At 38.1% G+C, this 12431-nt stretch overlaps 2 protein-coding genes across 13 annotated transcripts; one reads left to right on the top strand and one right to left on the bottom strand.

The window, feature by feature from the left end:
* LOC109726089 (amino acid transporter ANT1) lies at positions 308-4456 on the bottom strand. Of its 6 annotated transcripts, none has more exons than XR_002220419.1 (4): positions 4042-4456; positions 2291-2947; positions 1416-1531; positions 756-893 (listed from the first exon to the last, which is right to left on the bottom strand). XR_002220419.1 is itself a non-coding variant. In XM_020255525.1 (3 exons), the coding sequence occupies exons 1-3, from the start codon at positions 4315-4317 to the stop codon at positions 561-563; spliced, it is 1266 nt and encodes a 421-aa protein (XP_020111114.1). In that variant the 5' UTR covers positions 4318-4454; the 3' UTR covers positions 308-560. The 6 variants fall into 6 exon arrangements, 4 of the variants coding, with proteins under 4 accessions (XP_020111114.1, XP_020111113.1, XP_020111116.1 ...); XR_002220418.1 differs by having other exon boundaries at positions 850-962; XM_020255525.1 differs by lacking the exon at positions 1416-1531 and having other exon boundaries at positions 308-893; positions 4042-4454.
* Positions 4480-10698, top strand: LOC109726088. Of its 7 annotated transcripts, none has more exons than XR_002220417.1 (10): positions 4480-5077; positions 5308-5535; positions 5821-5942; positions 6737-6797; positions 7055-7219; positions 7478-7585; positions 7864-8092; positions 8640-8888; positions 9601-9864; positions 10293-10698. XR_002220417.1 is itself a non-coding variant. In XM_020255521.1 (9 exons), the coding sequence occupies exons 1-9, from the start codon at positions 4868-4870 to the stop codon at positions 10287-10289; spliced, it is 1413 nt and encodes a 470-aa protein (XP_020111110.1). In that variant the 5' UTR covers positions 4480-4867; the 3' UTR covers positions 10290-10698. The 7 variants fall into 7 exon arrangements, 4 of the variants coding, with proteins under 4 accessions (XP_020111110.1, XP_020111109.1, XP_020111108.1 ...); XR_002220415.1 differs by having other exon boundaries at positions 10249-10698; XR_002220416.1 differs by having other exon boundaries at positions 10219-10698.

The raw sequence follows: 12431 nt of genomic DNA, 5'->3' as shown, positions 1-12431 counted from the left end.
CTCTCAAACGCCTCTATTTTTTAGCTAGAACCTTTTGGGGAACAATTAATGATATCAGCCCAAGTGCTAGCAGCACAACCCTGACTACCAACTAGAGATTGGTTGAAAGTGAAACCAATGGTGATTCTCCGATGGAGTTAAAAGGGTGATAACCTCGTTAAGTTTTTTCTTTTTTTTTTCTTTTTTTCGGTCGCTTATTCACCTTCCTTACTATTTATCAAAGCGAGGTTATGTTGTGTCCTTCTTGTTGATGCAATACGCCTTCTCATCACTTTGGATATCCAAAAACGACAAAAGAAAACAAACCTAAATGTAAATTAGTTATAGTGACAGCGTGCATTAATTTGCCATTATACGTTAATAAAATTTTCATTACAGAATTACAAAATAAACAAAATAAGTAACCTCTCTCTGTGAGACCAATGGAACCAAAGAAACTCTAGTTCTGTAGCTAACATGAAACTTACCTGCCCCCAAAGAAGTTGGCATGGAACAGCATCACAATGGGCACCTCACAAGTAAAGTCTTGCAAAGATTTGGTGCAATAAACTGCGACGCCATCATATACTGGAATGGCTTGCGAAAACATCATATGTTCCATACCCAGCAAAGGCCAACCCAGTGATTAATATGCCGTAATCAAGCGCCCTCTGCCAAAAGCCTATTGTGTGGCCCATGATGAAAAGGTGAAACGCAGCTGGGAGGACGAATGACAGAAGTGCACAACCAGTGCTCCCTACGAACGAGATGAAAGTGCTGAAACCTGGGATGAAGGACGCTAAGACCGCCAGCACAGCCACCGCAAGAATGCGGCTCCCATGCAACCCCGACCATTCTGCACCTGGTATATTACGGCGCTGCTTCTGGAACCATTCATTCGACCACAGCTTTGCCTCCACGATTTCATGAATTGGGTGCATCATGGTCGGAAAAGTGAATATTAGTGCTATAGAAAGTCCAACCTGTTTGTCACAAAGTGGCCACATGCTAAAACAATATTACTAGTTTTCTTTTCCTTTACCTGTTTGTCACAAAGTGGCCACATGCTAAAACAATATTACTAGTTTTCTTTTCTTTAATGAATAAAGCCGGTAGCTTGCTACCTTTCTCTCTCAAAAAAAAAAAAAAAACAAAAAACAAAAAAAAAAAAACGTGCGGGCCAGATGTAAGAAAACATCAGCAATGACATTTTTCTAATTGTGCAGTTACTAAGAATAATGTCATCTTGACCAATCAAGCCTCTTAGAACAAGCTGATTGCTACGACACCATATAAAGTACCAACAACAGTCTACTTAATTGCAGCACATAGGTTAAAAACAAAAGCAAACACCCAATCCATTATTAAAACACGCAAAAAAGCCAAACTATAATCATCATTAAAGTAATCTCAACAAGCAGTCACTGTTTTACTACCTGAAAAAACAAAAGGCTTGTCATCACAACTCTTAACTCTTTTTCCTCTCTTATTTTCGAGCAAAGTTCAGGGCCTGCATACCCCACCTTTTCTTTCTACTTTCAACAACCATGGTCTACATAGTAGAGTGTTTGGCAAAGAAAAAAAAAATTAGAATGAATAATACAGAAAGAATAAGAAATGAGACTCTAAGCCTTAAAATCAAAAGCTATAATTTGATGCTTCTAACACTGCAAGTAGAATTTAATACCCTTTCTCCTAATATAAATAAACTCAATAGCAGAGCCAAATGGGCTTTTAGTATCGTACATGCTAGCCTAAGGTTTCTTCAATCAAATTGGATAATTCATTTGATTACACGACACACTAAGAACTCGGATAAAAACAGGCTCCCCCGAACACAGTTTCAACTTTGGCATTGATATTAAATGTACAAAATGAAGGGAAAAACTACTCTAATTCCAGAAAGAGTCCTACATATGTGTATTTGCTATTGTCCCGTACATGAGGCTTCAACGCAGAAACAGGCACTAATTTTTGGAACTACAGCTTTGGAATATTATTTGATGGTTGGGGCTGGGGGGGGTTGGGGGTGTTGGGGTTGGTTTGGTGTGGGGAATGCAGCAGTACCTGTTTCCTAACACTTCCAAGTTCCAACATTTTCTTAAGATCTTCTGTACCTATTCTCTGATAGCTGCACAAAATTGACAAAAGATTTGCAATTCTACTAGCTCCATATTGTTTATACATCTCTTTATACTCATAATCGCACATCATAACTCGAAAAACTCAAACATATCTATTCCTATTAGAAACCAAATCAAGAATTGGCAAAAATAGTGTGTTATCACTTATACAGTAGAACGATACTAACCTTGACAGCAGCAGCTGACCAGTTGTTTGGAAGATTGAGTGTTATGATATCTCTTGTCTCATCGCCATAGGCCAAATAGCCGAAAATACCAAAACAAATGTAAGCGAAAGTGATGCCAAGAAATGCTTGAGCAAGGACCCAGCGGAATTTTCGCCTTTCAGCCATAGATGCCTCCAACGCCAGAGTCATGCTGAATCCCTCAAAACAAAAAACTGCCACGCCACCAGCGAACGGTATGCCCCAAATACCATTAAAGGCATTCCTAGATTTAAAGGCTTGGTCAAAATGCTGGAGATCCTCTTTTATAACAATAGCCATGGCAAGAACATTGCATACATCAGCAAACATGCTGAAAGGAGCAAGAGAAGAGAGAGATCTAACAAATGAAAGTGCGATCTCGACTGGAAGGAGGAGGGAGAAAATAAAGACAGAGGGCGAGATCCCATGATACTTGCTTCTAGCCGAGAAGATAGAAGAGAGATTATGGCTAATGAAAACTAGGTAAGCAACAGAACCTCCAGCTTGAGTGACAAGGATTAGGAGTTCAGTAAGGTAGCGTCCTACAGGCCCAAAGGCTTTTCCACCCAAGTCACCGTAAGTATACCTATGGGTTGAGTTATCTACTTCTTCCTCCTCTAACTTATCTCTGCATTGCACCTGCAAATTTTTAGAAAAAGAAAGACTGTCAACAAATAAGTGAATAATAAGTGAATAACACCTTGATTCTAAGATGGAATACAGTAGTTCACATTTTTACATCACTGATGAAGTCCTGTTGGTTTTGACTTTTGATTCTTTTAGACGAGCAATCAATCCTAAAAATACAATCTTAGACATTTCTTTCATTATTATAAGAGGTAAGCTCCATAACCTTCAAGGAAAACCTAAACAACAACAGTTAATTCGACATTGTTTTTATAGCAGTTCCTTTTCCAACTATCCAGGTATTTTGATATACTCTCAATGATGATTGTTCTACCACAGATACTTGACACTCCCACACAAATATCCGTGATATAAGTTGTATACATTTCTGTAAGTTTAAAAGCAAGTTATACATGTTTCTATAAGTTTAAAACCCAATAAGTTTCCTAAAAGTTCTATTGAAAATTTATTTCGTTGCTAAACGGTCCAGCTATAGAAACCTATAAATGTTGTGGTGGCATTATTAACATAGCCGATTTCATTGTCAACAAAGAAATTCATTTGAACCTGATCACTATGTAATGACTAGATTTAACCAAATTCGACAAATCTGATCTACCTATACAAAAAGTGGCTCTGTTAATACCATTCCCTAAAATGTTGAGATATTTCGTTCGGCAATCGGCAATTTGTCCGCAACTTTTGGCAAAAGCCAGCAATCTCAGTTTCCAAATACAGCTAGATAAGGCAGGAGCTCCTAATCCTACTGTTATTTATGGCCGGATCTTTCTGCTGCGTTTCTGCAACAATACTGAATGCACTTTTTTCTGATTCAGGAATTGAATACTGATAGCTACGCATATCAAACACTTTGCAACAAAGCATTATTTACAGGCAATTTGTGGGATCAGTTTGTGGGATCAGATCTCCAAAAGAGAAGGCTGCCATAGCACGCGATCGAGTAGTAGCCTTTCACAATAAGTGTATATATAGATCACTTGGATAGTTTAGAAAAAGTAAAACGAAGAAGATGAAAACAAATAATAAAGAGAGAGAGAGAGAGAGAGAGAGAGAGAGCATGGAAAAGAAGGGGAGAGAGGACCGACGAGAAGGAGCATGCAGTAGAAGGTGGCGAAGCCAGCAGCGGCGACGCCGAGGGAGCCTGCGAGCCATCCGGCGATGCGAAAGGCGTAGGGAAGGCCCAGCACGCCGGTTCCCACGATGGAGACCACGATGTTCCCCAGCGTCTGAGCCCACGTGGCACCACCTCCCGACCCCCCGACCACTACCCTTCCCCTTCCCCTTTCCGAAGACTCAGACTCCGCCTCCGCCTCCGCCTCATGCAGCAGAGAAGCCGACGCGTCCGCTCTCTTGCCCTTCATCCCCACTCTCTCTCACCTCCACTCCCTCCCCGCTTGCCCTCCGCCCCCTTCTTCCTTTCGAGGTCGGTTCTGCTCTGTCGTGTTATGTATCCTCTCTCTAAGTCTCTGGTCCCAGCAACATCATCGTCAGAGATGAAGATGGAGACGGAGATGGAGACGGATCACACCATCTAGTGAAGTACACGCTACACAGTGGATGGATATGGCAAATTGGCAATTGCCCCCAGCGAGCGGCTGGTTCAGAGATTTGGGCCCCCTCTAATGTCGGGCCGTTTGGGCCTTGTCAAAGGCTTCTGGGGTCTTCGATTAGTTAGACAGCGAAACCATACTTTGATGAAATGAAGAGGAGAGCCTGACGTCGAAAGATTCCTCCGGTGTCGGATCCCCTTCGTTCTGGCACTTCTGCCTAAGGCCCCATCGGATCCTCTCTCTCTCTCTCTCTCCCGACCGGTCAGAACGCGACGTCGCGAACGCTCTATAGGCTCCTCCTTTCCGTTTGCTCGCTTTAACGACGCGCGTAGAGCAGACAGAGGGCTCGGCCACCACACACATGGCGCCGGCTCAGAGAAGCTGCCGGGTCCTTCTTCTCATCGCCCTCCTAACGGCCCTCCCACTACTCGCAATTGTCGCCGCTGCTGCTGCTGGCGCCGCCACCGCCACTACTTTGGGAAACAAGGCCGCTTTGATGTCCACCACCCAATCTTCTCCTATCGTCTCCCGGATTGCCTTTGGTTCCTGCGCCAACCAAAGTGCCCCTCAGGCAGCCACTTCATCCCTCCCTTTTCCTTTTATCTTTCTATTTTTTTCTCAATCCTACAAAAGCTGCCTTTTCTAGGATGCAATTTTTACATGCCCTCTCATATCATATTATAAGAGGGAAAACAAAAGCACGAGTGGGGAAAGGAAAACAAAAACAAAACAAAAAAAAAAGAAAAAAAAAAAAGAGGAGTTGCATCTACTGATGATGTTTCTTGACGGATCCTCATGCAGCCTATTTGGGATGCGATCAATAAATTTGACCCTCAGCTGTTCATCTGGTTGGGGGACAACGTGTACGGAGACAACAAACGGCCTTTTAGGATATTCGGCAAAGAGAGGACGATCGGGCCGTGGAAGAACGTGCCCAGATTCTTCCCATCAACGGAGGAGGAACTGCAACGGAGATACGAGATGGCAAAGAGCAATCCAGGATATGCGAAGCTGAGGGAGAAGGCTCAGGTACTCCATCCTTCCCTTTCCATCATTTGCCAAATACTTTTATCCTGTTCCCTCCTGTTGCTGCAACTTTCTTTCCTAATAAACAAATCTGATGCAACACAGTCAATTCCGGTCCTCCATTTGGTTTAGTCAGTGGGCAATTTGGAGTGATCCTAGGTGTAACATGTCCTTGCATGGCTTTAAGTAACGGATGTCTTGAGTGTATTGGCTTCAGAGTCATCTTGCATTTTTGGCTTTGTATTCATGGCTCCATTTTGTAGTTTACCAATGATATGAACTGTGCAGGTTATTGGCACATGGGATGACCATGATTATGGATTAAATGATGCAGGGAAAGAATTTACTGGAAAGAATACAAGCCAAAGGCTTCTCTTGGATTTCTTGGATGAAGCTGAAGATAGTCCTCGGTATGTTTTCTGAGAATTCTGGTCTCTGATTTGATTTCATTTGTGATTATGTAAATAAAAAAAAAAAAAAGGTTATATCTGCCTTGTTTTCTGAATGTCGAAGTATGCATACCTAAACTGCAGTAACATTCACTCCCTGTTTCTCAAATTTACCACCACTAGATGGCCTTTTCGGATAAATAATAGATATCTTTGATTGTATATATTATATTTTATGTTCTCTGTGGATCAAGAGAAAATTTTCTTTGCCAAAATTTTCTTCTGCATGTTTGTGATCTTGAGAACCTGGTGGTAGTTTATGTACTAGTCTTAGGTTAACATTCAGTTATGTTTTGAAAGGCCTAGTATGGAGCTGTTAATGCATGTTGCAGTTGGGTTTTTCTCTTGATACCCTATACTTATGTAGTTAGTGGTTTCTAAATATGGAGATTCCTGTATGCTAAGTAATCAGCGGGCAACTAATTTAGCAGTTTGGTTCTGAAAATTAGACTTAATTAGATCTGTTGTGACATATATATCTGGATAGATTTGACTATAATCAATGCAGATATTTAAGAAACCATATTGGTGGTGAAGTCGGATTTGCCAGTTGTATCCAATGAGTTATTGACTTGGATGAGAATCCAACATGAATCCGCCATGCATGCAGCCTTTCGCCAACCCAGCTGTGATTATGATGGGTTACTGGTGAAGTACCAATTTGTTGTAAAAGCAACATATAGAGCATAATGCATCTATTTCATCATTCATTATCGAAAGGGTAATGTTGCTTTATTTGCTGTTGTACTGTTTAGGCGAAAACAAGCTGGTGTATACACCTCATATCTATTTGGTCCCAAAGGGAAGCAAGTAAAGGTAAACTTCCACCTCTGCCATTATATTGTTGTTTTGCTAAGTTCATTTGTGCATCTTTAAAATTTCTTCTGACATAAGCTTAAATTTTCTACAAAATTCATCCCAGATACATATAAGACTAAAGTATGTTTATATTCTTGTGGTATATATCTGTGCATAGGCATGAAATCAAGTAACTTGGCCTTTTTGGTATAGTTAGCTTCTGTGAGCTATTTCATTCTTTACTGAGTTGTCCAAAATACAACCAAACTTTCTAGCATTATCTAGAAGTGTTAGTGCAGGTTATTCTTTTGGACACCAGATATCACAGAGACCCACTATTCAGTGATGGGAGTATATTGGGGAATTCTCAATGGCGGTGGTTAGAAAGGGAGCTGAATGGTCCTGGATCTGAGATTACCATTATTGCATCGTCTATTCAGGTACCTGTCTTCTAGAATTATTAAGTGTGAATTTATGGTCGCATATTACAATGTTATAAGTAGACAACAAATTATAGAAGAAAAAGTGGCCAGTCATGTGGAGCACGAAACTGATATGTAATTGCTTCTGATGCAACTTGACTTTGTACTTAAATGTTGATCTGCTTCTCCAAGTCAGCTCCTCTTTCTTCGTATTGCTTATCGAAGCAAAGCTTCATTAGCAATTGTGCATTTACCGTGTATTTCTTATTTACTCAGGTGATATCAAATCTTTCTGCAACTACTGCCCCATTATTCTCTATGGAGGCTTGGGGACGCTTTCCAAAGGAGAGAGAGCGTCTATATAAACTGATAGATAGTAGTAAGGTTGGTTTTCCATTGTTCTGAGGCATAACATCAAGTTCCTTATTTAACTTCAATATAGTGCACTTTTGGTCCTTATCATAAGAACTTCTTTCTCTTTGGGACTGCACAGTTTTTTTTTAAGACAAGATCTTTGCATAACGACACATTATGGAATTGGATCCTTTTACCATCTATTGCTCTTTCATGCTACGCTGATAAACCAAAATGATGCCAACAATTTATTTTTCTTAGAACTATCGTCTTACGGTGACTTTGAAATAAACTCATGGAACATGCAGAGAAATGGAATATTCTTTATAAGTGGGGACGTTCACTTTGGGGAAATTACACGCTATGATTGTGGATGTCAGTATCCTCTATATGACATAACCTCGAGCGGACTTACTCAAGCTGTGGAGAAAGCTGTGCCATCATCATTAGCTTTTTTTTTGAGAGTTATAGCATGGCTTGTACCAAGTACGATGCGAGTTTTTGGCCCCTACTGCCGATACCGATCATGCACATATGGTAGGCTATTTTTTTACACAGTGATTTTTATGACATTATTGGTGCATATCTTGTCTTGAGAAGCTAGGTGTGTGCAGTAGAGAGCGTGTCCAGTGTCCTGCATTTTGTTATCTTTATTCCCCTACATTGAGGTGGCTGAGTCTATATTCTCAGCATCTATAGCTAGCTGTGTTATTTTCACTAGACTGGTGTTCTTTTGCTTACAATCATTTATTATGACATTACCATTTATATAATTAATTTATTATGACGTTAACATATATATAATTATATATGAAGGACATTTTTTGTGTTAAATTATGTGAAACAACCATTATTCTCCAAAAGCTTAAGCTTTTAGAGAATGGTGTTTTTATTATTTTATTTTATGTTCAGCACTCTGATATAGTATCCACAGTCAATTTTGCAAATTAAGTAATACTCTAGACTTTGCAAACAAAGAAAAGAAACTATGCCTTTTCATGAACTATGCCATTTGATTTCCTGCTATTTTGCGAGTTTCCTGAACCAGGCAAGTATTGCAAGTTCTCATGATTTCTCTTTCCAGGTCAACCAAATTTTGGGGCAATTCAAGTGGATTGGAATTCAATTCCACAAAGGCTTAAAATTGAACTGAGGGATTTGAATGGGGAGTCTGTTGCTGGAGTAGATTTCTTGCTTTCTGAGTTGCAATTGGGGAATAAGCACATGACTAGCAAAAGAGGTTGGGGTTATCAACATCACTGCTCTGTTGAAACCGATCTACCATGGATTCTAAGATATTGTCTAGCTTTTCTATTTTTCGGTGCCGTAACTGGTATGCAACTCATTTCTTGTTTATATATTTTGTTGATTTGGTGATATTAATAATTTTGTGTGGATTATGTCTTGCTATATCCATCTCATTGAGAAGCAGAAGCTATTAAACTCTTGCCAAACCGTGATGAATCATGTTGAAATATATTTCAAAATTTATCTCTAAAGATTGACCCAATTTTTATATTTGTCTTGAAAATTTTGATTATTAAGTTTGCATCATCAAAGTCAAGAGTAATATTTTAATCAATGTCTTCCTCTTTTAACCACAGCTGTATTATCTTTTAGATTGACTGGTCATCATAAATGGTGCTGCATGTGTTTCACTTGCATGCAAAACTAAATGCATTGGCCATATCAAATCTGCATGGCACAACTGTGAAAGGTGGTTGATCGTTCATACTTGAATTTCTACATGAAATTGAACTTCCTGCCATGTCAGATGTGATGCGCAGCTAATATAAGCTTGTGGGCACACAATGTTAACATTAACAATGACTTTGATTGGTCGACATGCCTAGCTCATAGAGGTACTCATTATGCTTTCATAACAAGGACTTTGATTGCTATTACTGAGAAAATGTCAAGGGAAAATAACTTTGGTCAAACTGTAGGGAGAAAATATAAGATATATCTAATCTTGCTATATCTGGTTGCTTATGTATGCACATATTATGGTTAGATCCTTCTGACAAATTCATTCTCTCTTGCAGTTGCAATCATGACTATTGTCCTACTTGTGAGCGTCATTCTATCAGTTGGCAATATGTTCCTCAGAAAATATAAGATCGATTGAATATATGTATGAGATAGTGACCAGACCGGGTCTTCTTATATCTAGTGTAGCCACACTCCAATTCAAGATGTCAAAATTGCCTTGTTTTCAAAATATCCATTTTTTCTTTAAAACCGGATGGATGTATTTATGTATCCATTGGAATGAATTCCATCCGGCAGCTCTTTATACTTGCAGTGAGGTATGTATAACCTTTCTTTTACAACTGAAATGTCATTTCACCTGTCTCGATATAAACTTGTATAACCTGACCAATTCATACGGATGTTTTAATAAAGAAAGTTTGCACATAGATGATATTTCAACGAACAGTTGGAAAATATGTTTTCATCATGTTTGAATGTTGAGTATATTGCTTAATGTGTCCAAACTCCTCTGGGAGCCTGGATCACAGAGTGGTTGTCTTTAGAAATGCCAAACGTTGTCCCAAGTGGGTGATTCAACAAGCTTGGTATGGGCTACTATATACTATGGCCTCCCTGAGCTTCTATATATCTGACAAATATAGTAATTGGAAATCTATTTCAATATGCAGTAGTTCTTACTGTTTCATTGGTCGATGTAGCACGAGAGCATGGACAAGCAGGAATTGAAATTTATGTTTAGCAGGATTACTCGATTGCTGTTAACATCCGTCAGAAGCGGAAGGTTGAAAGCCTTTCTTCCTTGGCTTATTTGTGGACTCTGGAGTTGGTTGCAACAATGCATGAAGGCAATCGGCGGCAGCGGTCTCTTATCAGAATATTTGTTGGCTCATGATTTCTGTAGCTCATAAAGATGATTAAAGCTAACATAAATGTCTAGCTTATGTATGGTCATTTAGTGATATCAAGTATGTGGAATTGATTACTTTGGTTGAGTAGGTACTGGTAGTATCTCCTCCTTTTTTTTGGGGGGCGCTTCTTTGTGCCTTTCTTTTTTAGAAAAACATAAATATTGTGTAAGCAATTGCTCTTACTTGTAGAGGGTCCTGTATTCACCACTCAAAATTTCCTTGCCTAACCGGCCGTCTCTAGAGCAAGTGGCAAAAGATTTGGTGGTTGGTATCCGAGACCCAAGTTCGAATCCTAATTGATTCATATTTTTAGCTAAGTTTATTTCTAAATAAAATAAACGAAACGGGTAGCGTGCTACCTATCTTTCAAAAAAATAAAATAAAATAAAAAATCCTTACCTAGCCGTTCATCCCTACTACCAATGCCCGGGGATTGGTACAAGTATGGATTTTTATAGGAACAAGAGTATTTTTTGTTTGGATGAAATTGTGAGTATAAGTTGAAACTAGAACAATTGTGTTTGGATGATTTTTGGGAATAAGAGGAATAGTTGATAGTTATAAATAGAAAATAATAATATTATTCCTATAATTAAATTTTAAACTTATAATTTAAAATTTAAAATTTTAATTTTTAAATTTTAAAATTAAAAATTAAAATTTTAAATTTTAATATTCAAAATTTTAATTTTAAATATCAAATTTTAAATTTTAGACCAAATTTAAATTTTAAAGATATAAAATAATAAATTTAAAATTTAAAAATTAAAAATATCAAATTTAAAATTTAAAATTTTAAAATATCAAATTTAAAATTTAAACTTTAATAAAATTTTAAATTTTAATTTATTAATTTTAATTTTAAAATTATAAATCTCTCTCTCTCTCTCTCTCTCTCAAGTGAGTGGGAACAAGTGTTCCCAAAATCTCGTTTGGGTATAAAGGGGGATATCCCTCTTATCCTCCCTTTATACTCATACCATTCGGGATGACTGATTATTAGCTCAGCCTGCCTACAGGCAAATTGGTACGAGTAAATAAAAAAAATAAAAAAAAAAAATAACACAAATGTATATATACAAGTGTTTGAACCGTACAGTATTTTACGGTGACTTAGATCGATCTGTATTAGAACTTAACAACCTTACGTGATTATAAATAAAATTAGAATTTGCCGACCAATCGATCAAGGGTAGGAGAGGCCGAAAAAGACGGTGGGAGCTGTAGAGCCATCAGCAAACCAAAAGGATGTCATCTTGGATTGCCATCGATGTTTGCTGGCTATCACCCCTTCTACTCGTACTATTAGCTTTAGGAGCACCCGCCGCCGACCCCCGGTGAAAGTCTTTTCAGTCACATTTGTTACACATAAACTTTATAACATTGAATAATAATAATAATAAAATCTATACTGTGCATACATATAAAATAAAAATTTTAAAATATTACTTTATTTTAAAATTATTATAATATATTTTATTAGGCTTTTAACATCTCAGATGGTACGATATAATTATTTTAAGATAAATCCTATAGAGTATAAATATTACAATCCTTCCCGTGGGGCTCTATATATAAGCGCATGTGTTCTAATTAGCGGTCTAGATTATCCATGAGTTTGTCGTGCTCTGTACGGGGAGAATTCGCCCATGAGTTTACTATGCTTATGTACAGGGACAATTCTCTCATCAGTCGAGTGATGTATCTAAGTTGTTTTATACGATCATTTTATTTATTTTTTAAAAATAGATTTATTTAAAATTATGAAGTAATAACTTAAGATTTTGAAAATCAACTATATAAAATCTTGAGCCGGCTGCATAGGAATGGTCGGTTGGTCGGTACCAGCCTACTTTGTTATAGGTTGCAATAACGTAGGCGATGTGAATAAGACAAACTGATTAGTGAATCTTTCTGATCTGGCCGACTGAGGTTTTAGGAGTACATGTACACCATCCGATTATTTCCTTCTG

Source organism: Ananas comosus, linkage group 20, assembly GCF_001540865.1.
Source record: "Ananas comosus cultivar F153 linkage group 20, ASM154086v1, whole genome shotgun sequence".
Classification (NCBI taxonomy): domain Eukaryota; kingdom Viridiplantae; phylum Streptophyta; class Magnoliopsida; order Poales; family Bromeliaceae; genus Ananas; species Ananas comosus.
The sequence above is the reverse complement of the archived record's forward strand: the minus strand, read 5'-3'. Positions and strand labels throughout refer to the sequence as shown.